Source organism: Falco cherrug, chromosome 17, assembly GCF_023634085.1.
Source record: "Falco cherrug isolate bFalChe1 chromosome 17, bFalChe1.pri, whole genome shotgun sequence".
NCBI classification, from domain to species: domain Eukaryota; kingdom Metazoa; phylum Chordata; class Aves; order Falconiformes; family Falconidae; genus Falco; species Falco cherrug.
The window spans coordinates 4317068-4329489 of record NC_073713.1 but is presented as its reverse complement, the minus strand read 5'-3'; the positions used below and the strand labels follow the sequence as shown (position 1 = coordinate 4329489).

The 12422-nt window shown below is 51.1% G+C and overlaps 1 protein-coding gene across 1 annotated transcript; it reads left to right on the top strand.

Moving 5' to 3' along the window:
- The first annotated feature begins 3405 nt into the window (after positions 1–3405).
- On the top strand, positions 3406–10779 carry LOC102054328 (transmembrane protein 45B-like). The gene is made up of 6 exons (XM_005437606.4): positions 3406–3648; positions 6096–6297; positions 6646–6858; positions 7868–8052; positions 8882–9027; positions 9778–10779. The coding sequence occupies exons 2-6, from the start codon at positions 6114–6116 to the stop codon at positions 9893–9895; spliced, it is 846 nt and encodes a 281-aa protein (XP_005437663.1). The 5' UTR covers positions 3406–3648; positions 6096–6113; the 3' UTR covers positions 9896–10779.
- Positions 10780–12422: the final 1643 nt, after the last annotated feature.

Sequence of the window (12422 nt, the reverse complement as noted above, 5' to 3'; positions counted from 1 at the left end):
CCCACCTGCCCACCCTTTGGGTAGGGATGGATGTGGGGACCCCTGAATCTGGCACCCAAACCAGCCCCAGAGGGAGGGAGGAGAGGGTTCAGGGTGACCCCAGACCCACTCCCCTTGGGAAAGAAAATCATGGGGGATGCTGGGGTGTGGGTCTGCCCACCTCACCCCTTTGGGGTGTCCCACCGCCCAGCGGGATGGGGCAGGGGGGAATTTGCTACTGTCCCCACCAGGCTGGGGTGGGACGCGTGGGGCAGCCTGGCAAACGTTTTCCAAGGAGGAAGCTGAAAAACAAACACGCTACGTGGGGCCCAGCAGCAGGCAGGGGTGAGTGCCACCCCCCCACCCCCCCCCCCCCACCCCCCCGATCATAAAAGCTCGAACAGCTTAGACCCACATCGAACAGCTTAGACCCACGTCGAACAGCTTAGACCCACGTTGAACAGCTTAGACCCACGTCGCTGCTGCCTGCGTCCAACCAGAAACCCCCTCCCCACCCTCCTCTCCCCACAGAATCACCCACAAAACTCTCTTTAAGTGTCCTAAAATGTGCAGATCGGGAGGAAAACCAGAGTCTGGGGGACTGCCCTGCTTGGGGGACAGTGCCCCCCTAGCAGGGCACTGCAGGGAGGGGTTCTTCCTTCTTCCAGCTTCCTTCCACCAGCTTGTCGTTAAAAAACGAGCAACATCCCGCTTTTGCAGCAGGGTGCCATCGCCCAGGCGCAGGGCGCTAGCGGAGGTTTATGTCGGGCAGCCACGGCGATCTATTAGATCATTAAATCGGTGCTCAACAGCCTCAGGTTTGTGTGTTTAAGGGGGATGAGGGGGTGTATCAGGGATATGTTGCAATGGAAATGGTTTCTTTAGTAGCTGGTCTTGGACAGTTTTCCTCATGGGATGTGGAAGGCGGCTGGGAGACGTGCTTAGCCTGGGTTGCGTCGTGGGGCAATCGGGACCGTTTGATGCTGAGCAATTTTCTCATCTGCGGAAAAAATACCGATCTTTGCGGCGTTTCTGGTGGTGGTAATGCTGGTTTTGAGTGGCTGTTTGGGTCGGTGATTGTGAGGAGTAGGGGTTGGGGGTGTCGGGGCTGTCCCACCGTGGCACGTGGTGGAGCTGGGGAGGCAGTTCAGCGCACAGACCTTGGCTCGCCAAGTCCCATGGCAACCACCACCTTTAAAAAACACTTATCTCTTTGGTGTCACGCAGAGGCAAAGAAAAATGGCTTCTAAGATGGTAACACGCATTTCCCAAAACAAATCATTTTGAAAGTCAGACCCGGTTGCCTTAAAACCACAAATAAGCAACTGTAGGTCATAAAGAGAAGCAAAAGGATGACGAAGCTCCCACTCTGAGCCCCTGTAATTAAGAAGGCTTTAGCTAATTTATTTCTTATATTTCTCTGCTTGGCTGTAACTTTGAGCTGCTGCTTGCTGCTTGCCTGATGGTGGGGCTCAGCACAAGGGGTAGGGATGGAGCATCCAAAGCAGGGACTTAAGAAAAGGAAGGCAGAAAGAGCGGTAGCCGGCAGAGCGCAATATAACCTCTCCATCGCCAGCTTTTCGGTCCATCTCTCCCCCAGTGTCTCTCTTTAGGTGAGTCCGTTGTGTCTATTAAATAGAGCTGGGGTCCAGCATCCTAAATTTGAAGCTTTCATCTCAGTTTGAACTTCCACATTGATTTTTCCCGTTGCAGCGGGCCTTTGTTTTCAGATTAGCCCGGTCTACCTCGTGTGCCTGCCTGCGCAAGCTCCGGCAGCACCTGATGGTCCTCCAGATATTCCCCGGCAATTGAGCCTAAGAGGCCCCGATGCTGATGATAATTTTTAACCCAAGTCTAAACCCACTAAGGATCCTTTAGAGACAGAAAAGTTGCTTTCCCGGTTTTGCAGACGCAGCTGGTCTCGTGAGTATTAGTAACAAGTAACGTGATTGCTCAGTGTCACCGTTAATGCTCCCCAGTGCAGATGGAGGCAGAGATAGAAGAAAACCCGATGATAATGGGATGAAATGGTTCAGAGTAGGGTTTTAGTCTGACATTAATGCATTAGGGATCCAACTCCTAGGGGAGCTAATGGAAGTGCTGCTATGATTAGAAGTGCCTCTTCAGACAAGTAAGACAGCACTGGTAATGGAGCGAGGCAGTGCAGGCGGGCAGCGGGCAGCAGGAAAGCTCGTATTTGTAGGCGATGCTTCTCCCGGCATCTCTTGGGTGTCTCCTCTGCCCTCTTTCTGTCTGCAGGGTTATCCCACCCTCATGTCATCTTCTCCAGCGGTGGGCTGCTGCCGGCCCTCCCAGGCGGAGAAGTTGGGCTGTGGGGTTACGCCGCACTCAGAGCAGGGAGGCACCGGGCTGCCCGAGGATGCTCCTTCAGCCAAAGCGCTCCGCTGCTCTCAGGCTGGAGGTCTGGGCTTGATGCTGTCCTGAAGCCTCAGGGTCGGCAGCAGGAGACCCAAACCACCTCTAGAAGGTTGGAAATAGCTTTGTTATTTCCAGGGATACACCTCGGTGGCATTCCCCAGCTCAGCCTGAGCTCAGCCCTTTCCTTTTCTTTTCTTTTTTTTTTTTTTGCATGCTAAGACATTTCTTCACTGAGACTCTTCTTCACTGAGTCAGCCTTTTCCCGGGGAGTGTCCCTGTAACCCAGGACACTCCAAGAACCAAGCAGCAGGTCCCACGGCGAGCAAACCAGCTCTGGTGTGACTGAACTGCCTGATTTGCAGAGGTCGAAGGGCACAGTTAATTGCAGGGGGGACGGCTGTGAGCTGTTTCCAATGGCAAACTTTAGACTGTAACTTCCAAGCTGGGGAAAACGGGAGCGGTGCCCTGACTGAGACATTATTGATGCACTAATAAAACCTTTACAAAAACAAAAACAAAAACAAAAACAAACCAAAACAAAACAAAAAAACCCACCCTTGGTAAAGCAAATGAGACCTTTGGAAAACTCGAAAGTTTTGGCTGAAAAGGGATTATCTGTGGCTGCCAGGGTAGAGTGAGAAGAAGAGGTGAAAGCCTCGTTGGGCTCCTCGCCATCCTCCCTGCTGCTCCAGACGCCTCCCCGGGTGGCTGGGCACATTAGCTCTGAACCAAGAGAAACCAGCTCCTTTGAGAGGTGGTAAGAGCAGATGAAACAGTAAATCATTAAGCCGGCGCAGCGCACGGCATTGTAATAAACAGGGGGCAAAGTGCACTAATTACAAGCCAGCAGGGATGCGGATGCATTATCGAACGCGCAGGTTGGGCGACGAGGGAACGAGGCAAAGCCACACTTTGCAGGGATGTCCTGTGATGGTGCTTGTTGCTACCAGCCCCACCATCAGCTGGACCTTGAGCTTTTCCTTTTCCCCAACGTAGCTGATAGCAGGCAAAGTCTCGCTGCTTTTGGAGCTGGAGGGATAAACAAAAGCTGTTTGCTCCAGGGCACTCGCAGTTGAAAACAGAATTGTTTGGGGTTTGTTGTTTTTTTTTTCCCCCACTGTGTTCACCTTTTGCATATTTTCAGAGGAGGAAGAGAAGCAGGAGAAATAGTTTTGCTGGTCACGCGTCCCACGTAAACTGCCCTGCTTCCTGCTACGAGCCGTCGGGTGGGTACAGACGGCAGCAACCCCAGAACAGCCCCGCCGCCCTGCCGAGCTCAGCCCATCTCACGTAAGCGCCCCAAGGTTTCAAACATTTAAGTTTCCCCACTTTGATTGACTAGTGTATCCTTTCGGTCATCCCACTCTGACTGCACCAATCTCCCGTGGGAAACTATCAGGTCCCGTTAAATCTCTGCCTTTAAAATGTCACTGCTGGAGCTAGGTCACGGAGTTATTGACTATATATTTGACTATATATTCCTGCGGGAGTGTTATAATTATAGCATGAATGTGTTGTGATATGGCTGCACTACTTCTTGTTGTGGTATTCCGGGCTCGAGTTAGTTCTGCTTTCGGTCATTATCCTGGTATTAGAGTTTCATGTATGTGATGGGATTCTCTGCTCACCCAGAAAACAGGGATTTTTCAGCCACCTCCCCGGCTCAGGTATGCTGCTCCCTTAATCACAGGGATACAGGTGGATGCTCTGATTCCCCGATTGTCTCTTTCAAACAGACTATTGTATTAACCCACTGGACTGTGCTCGCATTCCTGGTCAATGGCGTCCTGCTTTGATTTTGTGTTTAATTACCCAGTGCCCCCTCTGTCAATAAATCTCTCCTTTTAAGTCACAAAATAAGGCAGAGCCTTGCAGCACTGCTAACAACTGCCTGCAAAGCTGCTAGCCAATACGGTAGAAAATAATATTTCTATGCACAGTTTTTCCACTCTGGGATTAAATCCCTTCCTAAATCTGTTCGCATGAAACCCACCGTGATAGCTCCCCGGTGTGTGGTGGAGGCAGGACCAGCCTGGTGTAAGCCACAAGGACCTCAGCCGTGTTTGCTGCGGCATGTGCCTGCCTGCACCGGGGTGGTGTTTGCACGAGGAGGCAATGTTTGCTCACCTCCAGGTGTTGGATTAGCTGGTTTGGTTAAACCAGTTCACATTGGGCAGGTTGGCAACAGGGCTTGAGCAGGTCTGATCTAACGCGGCGGATTTGCCTGCCTCTGGGAGGTGGTATCTGCACCCTGCTGATAGCGCGGGCAGGGACTTGAAGGGGCGAAACAAGGCGTTCCTGGGACAAACCGACCTGAAATTAGGTATTAATAAAGCCAAAGCAGCCGATCGCCTCTCTCAAAGGCTGGCAGCAGCAAGCCTTGTCCAACCTCACACCCAGATTACCCTTTATGCAGCAAGCAGGCAACAGGAGAGTAAGAGCATTTTTTAATTTATAATTCCAGCCGGTGGGGACTGAAGCCCAAAACACAGCTGGGGAAGGTGGTTGAAGGATAACGGGGTCGTGGGCATCTGGGATGGGGAGGTCAGGTCCAGCATCAAACGATGCAGATGGATGGCACCCACTCCACGAGAGAGCTGGTTTCTGCCCAGCGCTAAGCGGAGCTCGGAGCGGAGAGGAGCATCACTCAGTGGAGAAGGAAGCCCTGGGTACCTGCAACACAGCCTTTGCTATCAATTAAAAAAGATCCTAATTGACCAGCCTGCCACAACCGACCTGTGATTGCACCGAGGCAGGCCTCCAAACATATGCTCGAGCCCACATGAAAGAGCTAATCGTTTCTTCACCCAATTAAGCAAACCAGCAAATGGCAAACAGGAGCCGGCTGGGTTTTAATTGCTGTAATTCTCCTAGGAAACGCGTCCCCCGGCTCTGCTACAAACCGCCCGCATGTGCCCCGGCACCAAGGGGCACGGGGGCTCGAGCAGCTCGGTTGGGATCCCGGGGCTCCGCGCAGTGCAAATCCGGGCTGAGTGATGCTCCAGAGAGAATAAGGGGTGGGAGGCGGCAGGGATGCCGGTAGCACGTTGGTTTGTTTACCCAAACCCAAAATGTTTTGTTTCCAGCAGCTTTTATTTCTGAAACTACATTTTTAACAAAATGCTTTGGCTTTGCGAAATAGATGTGGGGTAGCTTTGTGGGTTGGTTTGGGTTTTTTTTTCCTTCACCCTCCACGGGCTAAATAATTCCAGGAATTTAAAAAAAAAAGTTGGACATAGCACACGATATCTGTGGCTGTTCAAGGAGCTGCAGAAACCCACGGACATTTACCCCTAGACCTTACTCTTTTCCCTGCGTGTTATCTCTCCTCCGTGGTCCCCAAAAGCCCACCCTGCCCTGGTCGGCAGCAGATGCTCTCAGTCATACCTGCAGAAGGGTAGGAGAAGCAGAGACCACTGATGGGAGAGATCCTGGGGGATGCAAGGTTCAGACTGGGATGTGTCAGAGACCACAGCAGATATGAGGCCTCTGCTAAACTGGTCTGGGCTCTGGCTTTTGTGGATATTTCCCAGTCTTGGGGCAAGGACCTCAGGGAGGTCCCAGATGTTCCCACCTCTCCCCCTTGGAGGCTTTCCCCATGCTCCTTCCTATTCCTATGTGCCTGGTCAAGCCTTTTCCAGTCCTTCCTGAAGGGAAAATCCCATTATCTTTTTTCCCCAGTGTTATGTCAAATAACTGGTGTATGTCGTATAATGACGTTTTTCTTTGCCTTGTAGTGAGAGGAGGTTGTCAGGATGGCAAACTTCAAGGGTCACGCGCTCCCAGGCAGTTTCTTCCTGCTCTTTGGGCTCTGGTGGTCTGTGAAATACCCGCTGCAGTATCTCAGCCAGAAAGTAAATAAGAAATACCACAGGATTTATTGCTTCCAGCGCGTGGATGCCATCGAAGGGGGAATCAAAATCATCTTTGCTCTGATAGGTAAGGGTTATATTTGACTAGCAGTGCTGGTAACTTCCCGGCCGGTAGCAACGACCGTACTGGAGCCTTTGCTCCAGAGAAACCTGTCCAGACATGGTAGGATGCATCTTAGATGTTCATCTTGTCTTGATCTGTAATAGAGTTTGATGTGATAAGACCAAGTCTCATACCCCTTCCCCAAGCTGAGCAACCATTAGTACGGGCAGCCCTGATTTTTGCACCCAGCCTTTTCTCCCTAGCGTAAACCCATCAGCTCTTGCTTCAGACCCCCCTGCAGCAATGAGTAGCACCAACCACCATGGCAAATAAACCATCAGGAACGCCATGGTCTCGTGTGTGTCCGTGCAGGGATGCTGGCAGAGCAGTTCGTCCCGGATGGCCCCCACTTGTACCTCTACAGCGGGGGGAACCGTGACTGGGTGAAGCTGATGAACTGGCAGCACACCACCATGTACCTCTTCTACGGCCTCTCCGGGGTGGTGGATGTCTTCACTTACACCTCCCAGGTGGTGCCGCGGGGTCTGGATCGCCTCATGCTCTCCGTGGCTGTGTTCGTTGAAGGTCGGTAGAAGGTGGCCCGTGACTCGCGGCAAGGGGGGGATGTTGGAGGGTGAGTCAGAAAGGGACCAAAATTTGCCAGACTGAGGTAGTGCTCTGAATGCCCCTGAAGATAAAACACGTTGTAGGTGATATATTATTGAAGGGTGGTCCGTAGCAAGGTGGGAAATACAGGCATCGATAAGTCCTGGCTTTGCCTGGTTTGGGATTTCTGGGGTGGCAGCAGTACAAAGCAGTGGGCTGAGTTTCCTCATTATGATAAATGGTTGGTGGATGCTGCATTTATCTTACATCTACAGAGCTGCTCGCATGCCCTGCGTTCCCCCCCGAGAGCCATTAATTGCACTGCAGGCAGCGTCATCCTCATCTGCTTGCGTTGCACGTGGCAAATTCGACTGACTTATTCCAGCTTCAGTACATCATGAATATCATTTTGTCTTCAGGCTGTCTCGCAAGTCATGAGCCAGGATTTCAGACCCCTCTTGGATCACATGGGGAAAAGGCACTAGGAAATGAAGGTCTTGCTTATATAAAAAAGCCCTTAAGGAAGGCGTGTCTGTTGTTATTTTCCCTTCCCTGATCCCAGTGGTTTCTGAAGCAGAGCAGGGGCGGCTCAACAGGCGCAGTCTGGCATGTAAGAAAAAGAAATCTATCATTTACAGCTCCCGAGAAAATGGTGATGTTCAGCAATAGAAAGGCAGGACACAGCAGGAACCCGGCTGCGAGGGGGGGGTGATCAGAAGAGGTGATGGCACCGACACGGGAAGAACCCCCCCGTCAGCTGTCCTCTTTGGTCCCCGTATTGCTCAGACCCTCCTGCCCCACAGCTGGGCATCTCATCCCTCCAGGCTGGTGGGATGGCAGGAGACCTAGAGGGATGGTGCTGTGTGGAGTCCCTTGTTCTCATGGTGACCCGTCTCAGTTTGCCAACCGGGTGGGTGATTTACTCTGCCGTGCCTCTGTGGTCACGGTGTTGCTAACACTACTCTAAGCACGGTACGTCTTTTGGCAGGTTGTCTCTTTTATTACCATGTCCTTCACCGCCCCATGTTGGATCAGCATATCCACTCCCTGCTGCTCATCGCCATCTTTTCAGGGGCCTTCAGCACCATGCTGGAGGTCTTCCTCCGTGACAACATTGTCCTGGAGATGTTCAGAGCTGGAGTCACCATCGTCCAGGGAACGTGGTTCTGGCAGGTCAGTTCTGCCTTCTCATGTGGAGCAGAGCACCGAGGTGGGAGAGCAATGGGAAAAGAGGAGAATTAGCCATACATCACGTATCAATCGCACGTCTCTGAAGGATAATTTTGCCAGGCTCGCTTCATAAATAGATCATCACCCAGAATGAAAATTTACTTATCGCAGGTCATCTCTGATGACTGCTTCTGCTGAAATAGCTGTTTGTCTTGGCTTATTGCTTCTCTGGGGGGAACAGCAAAAGCGAGCACTTGCAGTGAGCGAGCAACATTTTACAGTATCTAACAACCAAGGACTAATTGCTTAATGTGTCTAATGCACCCTGCAGCACTCCCTCTGGTTTAGTGGAGAGATGCAAACCCCATCAAGCAATAAAATGGCTGAGTAAAAATACAACCAGCTGCTCGCTTTGGTAGTAGTTGGAGCTAACTGCTCCCAAAACCAAGCTGCCACCAAGAAATGCGAGTTCCCCTCCTCTTTCTCAGCCCCAGGTCTGCTGCGCTATCTCAAACCAGCCTTTATTCAGAGGTTAAAACTGGGCTGAGCTTGTAAAATACTGAATTTGGAGTTTTTAAAGGATGGCTAGGAGCCTGCAGTGCAGAGGGACAGACCATTGTGTGGGGTTATTGTACAGAAAAAGAGGCCGCAGGCACAGACCTTGCTTGGTGTGGCCTCTCGTTGCAAGGCTGGGCCTCAGTAAGGCCAGTACAAATGAGCATCCCAGTCAGGGCTCAAATCCCTTGGTCACCATGGTGGGGACCGAGATGGACAGGGGGCTGCTGGAGGTACATTGATTCCCCAAGGTAATAAATCACTTGTATCCACCCAGATCGGTGTTGTGCTCTTCCAGCCATGGGGAGGCCCCACGTGGGATGAGAAGGACCACAGCAACATCATGTTCCTCACCATGTGCTTCTTCTGGCACTGGGCAGCTGCTGTGGCCACCCTGGCTATCAACTACACCCTCACTTACTGGTACGGCTGGGGGGTGAAGGTGGGCAGGGGCGGGGGTGGCTGCGGTGAGCTGCGGATGCGCTGCAGCCGATCCCAACCTACAAAGTCACAGCTGAATAAGCAGCCCCTGACTACTGCAAGTTTTAGGGCACGGCAACAATTTGTCGAGTGCACGGAATGCAAAATAGTGTCAGCAAGAGGCACGGGTGTTGAACGCGGAGAAGCAAATGGCTGAGCCCCTGGAGCTGCTCCTGGAAATCACGCTGGTTTTGGTTTTTTATTTTTTTTTCTCTGCACCCAGTGCTGGAAGTAAAACTTTAATTCGATAAAAAAATCAAAGCATTACCAGGATGCCCTGACATTTAGTCCCCTCCCTTGCAAGGGTTTCAAAGCGGTTGACAGTCACTGAGTCGTTAGAGGTACAACAGCACTGTGATGGCTAAAACATCACCAGCCCCCAGCATGGCTTTTCCAAGGGGATGGGAAGGGGATGTATCCCACTTTCGAGGGTACTCCTACCACCTGTGAGCCTCTAAAGGATGCTGCATGGCTTGCTGAGACACAGGCTACAGAAGGATCAGTCCAGTCTATGCAAGCAAATAGACTCTAGAGAATAAAAAAAACCAATCCTCCCCTCAACCAGCATTTGAGGACCTCTATAATAGTTCCTGCCCCTCTGTGTGTTCACCACAAGCGCACTTTGCTCCCCTGAGCACCCTGGCATTTGTCTGGGGGTTTTGCTAACAGCAGTTTATCGCTCGTGTGTTCCAGCTGCATCCAGAGGTGCAGGAGAGGCAGCGCGGAGCCCTACATCGGTCTGGGAGTCCGGCAGCAAAAGTGTGACACGAGCTCCCAAGCTGCCTTCTTAAATGGATCTGATGAAGAGTGAAGAGGGTGCAATCTCCTTCTCCAAATACATGAAGAATCTGTTTTCTAGAAGGAATCAAAAAAATCTAATTACATATTTATGGTTTGGAAGGGTGAAGAGAGGTGCCACCTCTCTGCTGCTGGGAAGCACATGGAGCACACCGCGGGCAGCTGCCCTCCATGCCTCCCTGAACATCACCCTCTCTGAAATGAGCACAATTTGGGGTGATTTTTAGCAGCCAAAATAAGCACAGAAACTTAATGTGATGAGATGGCTTCATCCGATGGGTTCCCATGTGTGTTTCCGTAGTGATGGAGGGCATCCTTGGGCCAGCTGACTTTTCCAAGAGCCTGGAGGCTTTGACGTGCCGTGATTGAAGTCAGGGAAACCTCCAGGCTGAGGTCAGGTACCTCTGGACCAAAGCATCAGCTCAAGGAGGAAGAGTAGAAGAGTGCTGAATGTGAGATTGTGTCAAATTTGCACCGCCACAGCTTGATTGTATGCAGTACTGATTTTATTACCGAAGCTTTGAACTAAAGAGAGGTTTTGTTAATAGTTTTCTCATTCGCTTAAAGGCTGAAAAAGCGAATAAATGTGAAATAAAAAAATCCGTAGTGAGCTGATATCCTTAAATTTAAGACTGATAAATTATAGAGTGTGTAATAATAGCTTAGACAAATCCATCCCTCAGACCTGTAAAGCTTGAAGGACTGTAAGATACACAGCTTAGCAGCAGGGATTCGTAAAACGTCCCAGTTTCCCATTGAAAATAAACCTCTCAGCTTGGAAAGTGAGATGAAACAGGCACAGGTTTTGTTTTTAGCCTGCCTTTGCCACCTAATCTCTTGTAAAAAGTGACTGGAAATGTCACCTCCTAGATAGAAGGAAAATACACCAGTAGTGAGTATAGGGATTAAAAAATCTGTATCTATATTCATATATAAAAAATAAACACCAGCGCAAACGGAATTGCAACTCTTCATGTCTCGAACCCTGGGGCTGGAAGGATGCTCTGCAGTGAAGTCTTCTCACTGCTGCGTAACGGTGGGGGGATGGATGGCAGCTGGGTTTGTGCTCATGCTCGTGATGGAACAGAAAAGCAGCTACTGGCAGGTCCAAGCGCTCGCAACCCCACGCTTACCCCCAGGAAAGGCAAAGCTCGTCCTTGAACACCCTCTCCCCTTGTGCAAAGAGCCTGTTGCAGACTAAGGGGGCTGCAGCAGGGATTTTATTGCTTATTAACAGCGCTGTAAGGGCTAACTAGCTTTCTTTGAATGCCAGCTTTCCTATCTATCCACCACTGAGCCGGTTTATTTTGCACGGCTGGATGTCGGGAGGTGCACACAGGCTCGGCGTGCAGAGGATTAAGCAGCAGAGCCATACGTCTCCACAAATCCACCTGATAAAGGCCGTGCCATGAAGTCTCGTGAGTTGTAACCGCTGACCACGACGAGCGTTTTGCAGATACTTTTTTTTCCACCAAGTTTTGCTGAACTGCACCGATTCCTCTCGCCGCCGCGATGCTGGGCCGAGCGTTTTGCAGGGCGCCGCCTCGGAGCGTGCAGAGAAAACCCATTTGCAAGGTGACAAACCCAGCCACCGAGAGTGCTGCCGGACAGAAATCAGCCCGATCGAAGAGCGGAAAGGCTTTCCGTGGCACTCTGAATTATTTCTGGTCCCCTCTGAACGATTTGCTGTCAGAAAACAGCCCAAACATCCCATAATCAGCGTTAAAGAGCCGCGTGAGGGCAGCAGCAGATGGCAGAGCTGGGGCTGGGCGCAGGCGCGTAGCCCAGGCTGGCCGAGGTCCCAGTCACCTTGCAGCCACCCTCCTCCTGGCTACCCCCAAAAATCAGGGGCTATTTCCACCCGAGGACATGCGGCTGAAAGCTGATCTTGGTTTTTTAAAGCACTCCTTGCTTTCGAAGGTGGGAGAGGGTTTATTTAATTCTTCTCGGCTCTCTTTGCCCCCCTTGATCTTGTTGTCCCCTTTCACCCCAGGTTTTCTTTGTCCCTTATGACTGTTTGGCCACAAAATACTTTTCCCCTCTGTAGCACCCGGTGTCTGGAATAGTTTCTGTCTGCCTCATTAACTCCCGGCTCCTACAAACATCCCAGGACTGTCAGTATAGCGCTCATTAATTTGTTTTCCAACTCTGGAGCACATTCTTTCCCGAGGTATGAAGGTCAGTGAAGGAGGAGAGATACAGCCTGTGATTATGTCGGAAAATACAGGTGGTGGTCATTTGGGGATGAGAATTAAGGGTTTTCATTTCAGCTAAAACCCACATTTGTAAAGAGCTTAGGTACCCAGCCAAGGGCAGGAAGGATGCTGGGCGCACAGAGCGGTCCAGGGATGGTTTATCACATCACGAGGTGCAACCACAAGCCATCCTCATGTTTATTTCTTACACGATAGGCACACCAGCGCAGTCCTAAAGGGACTATTGCTTTTAACACAACCTTAATATCACCCACTTGTCCTGGATCGTGTTTTTCACCATATAAACTGAGTTACCGGCCTAGTGCGTTTGTACGGGACCCCCTG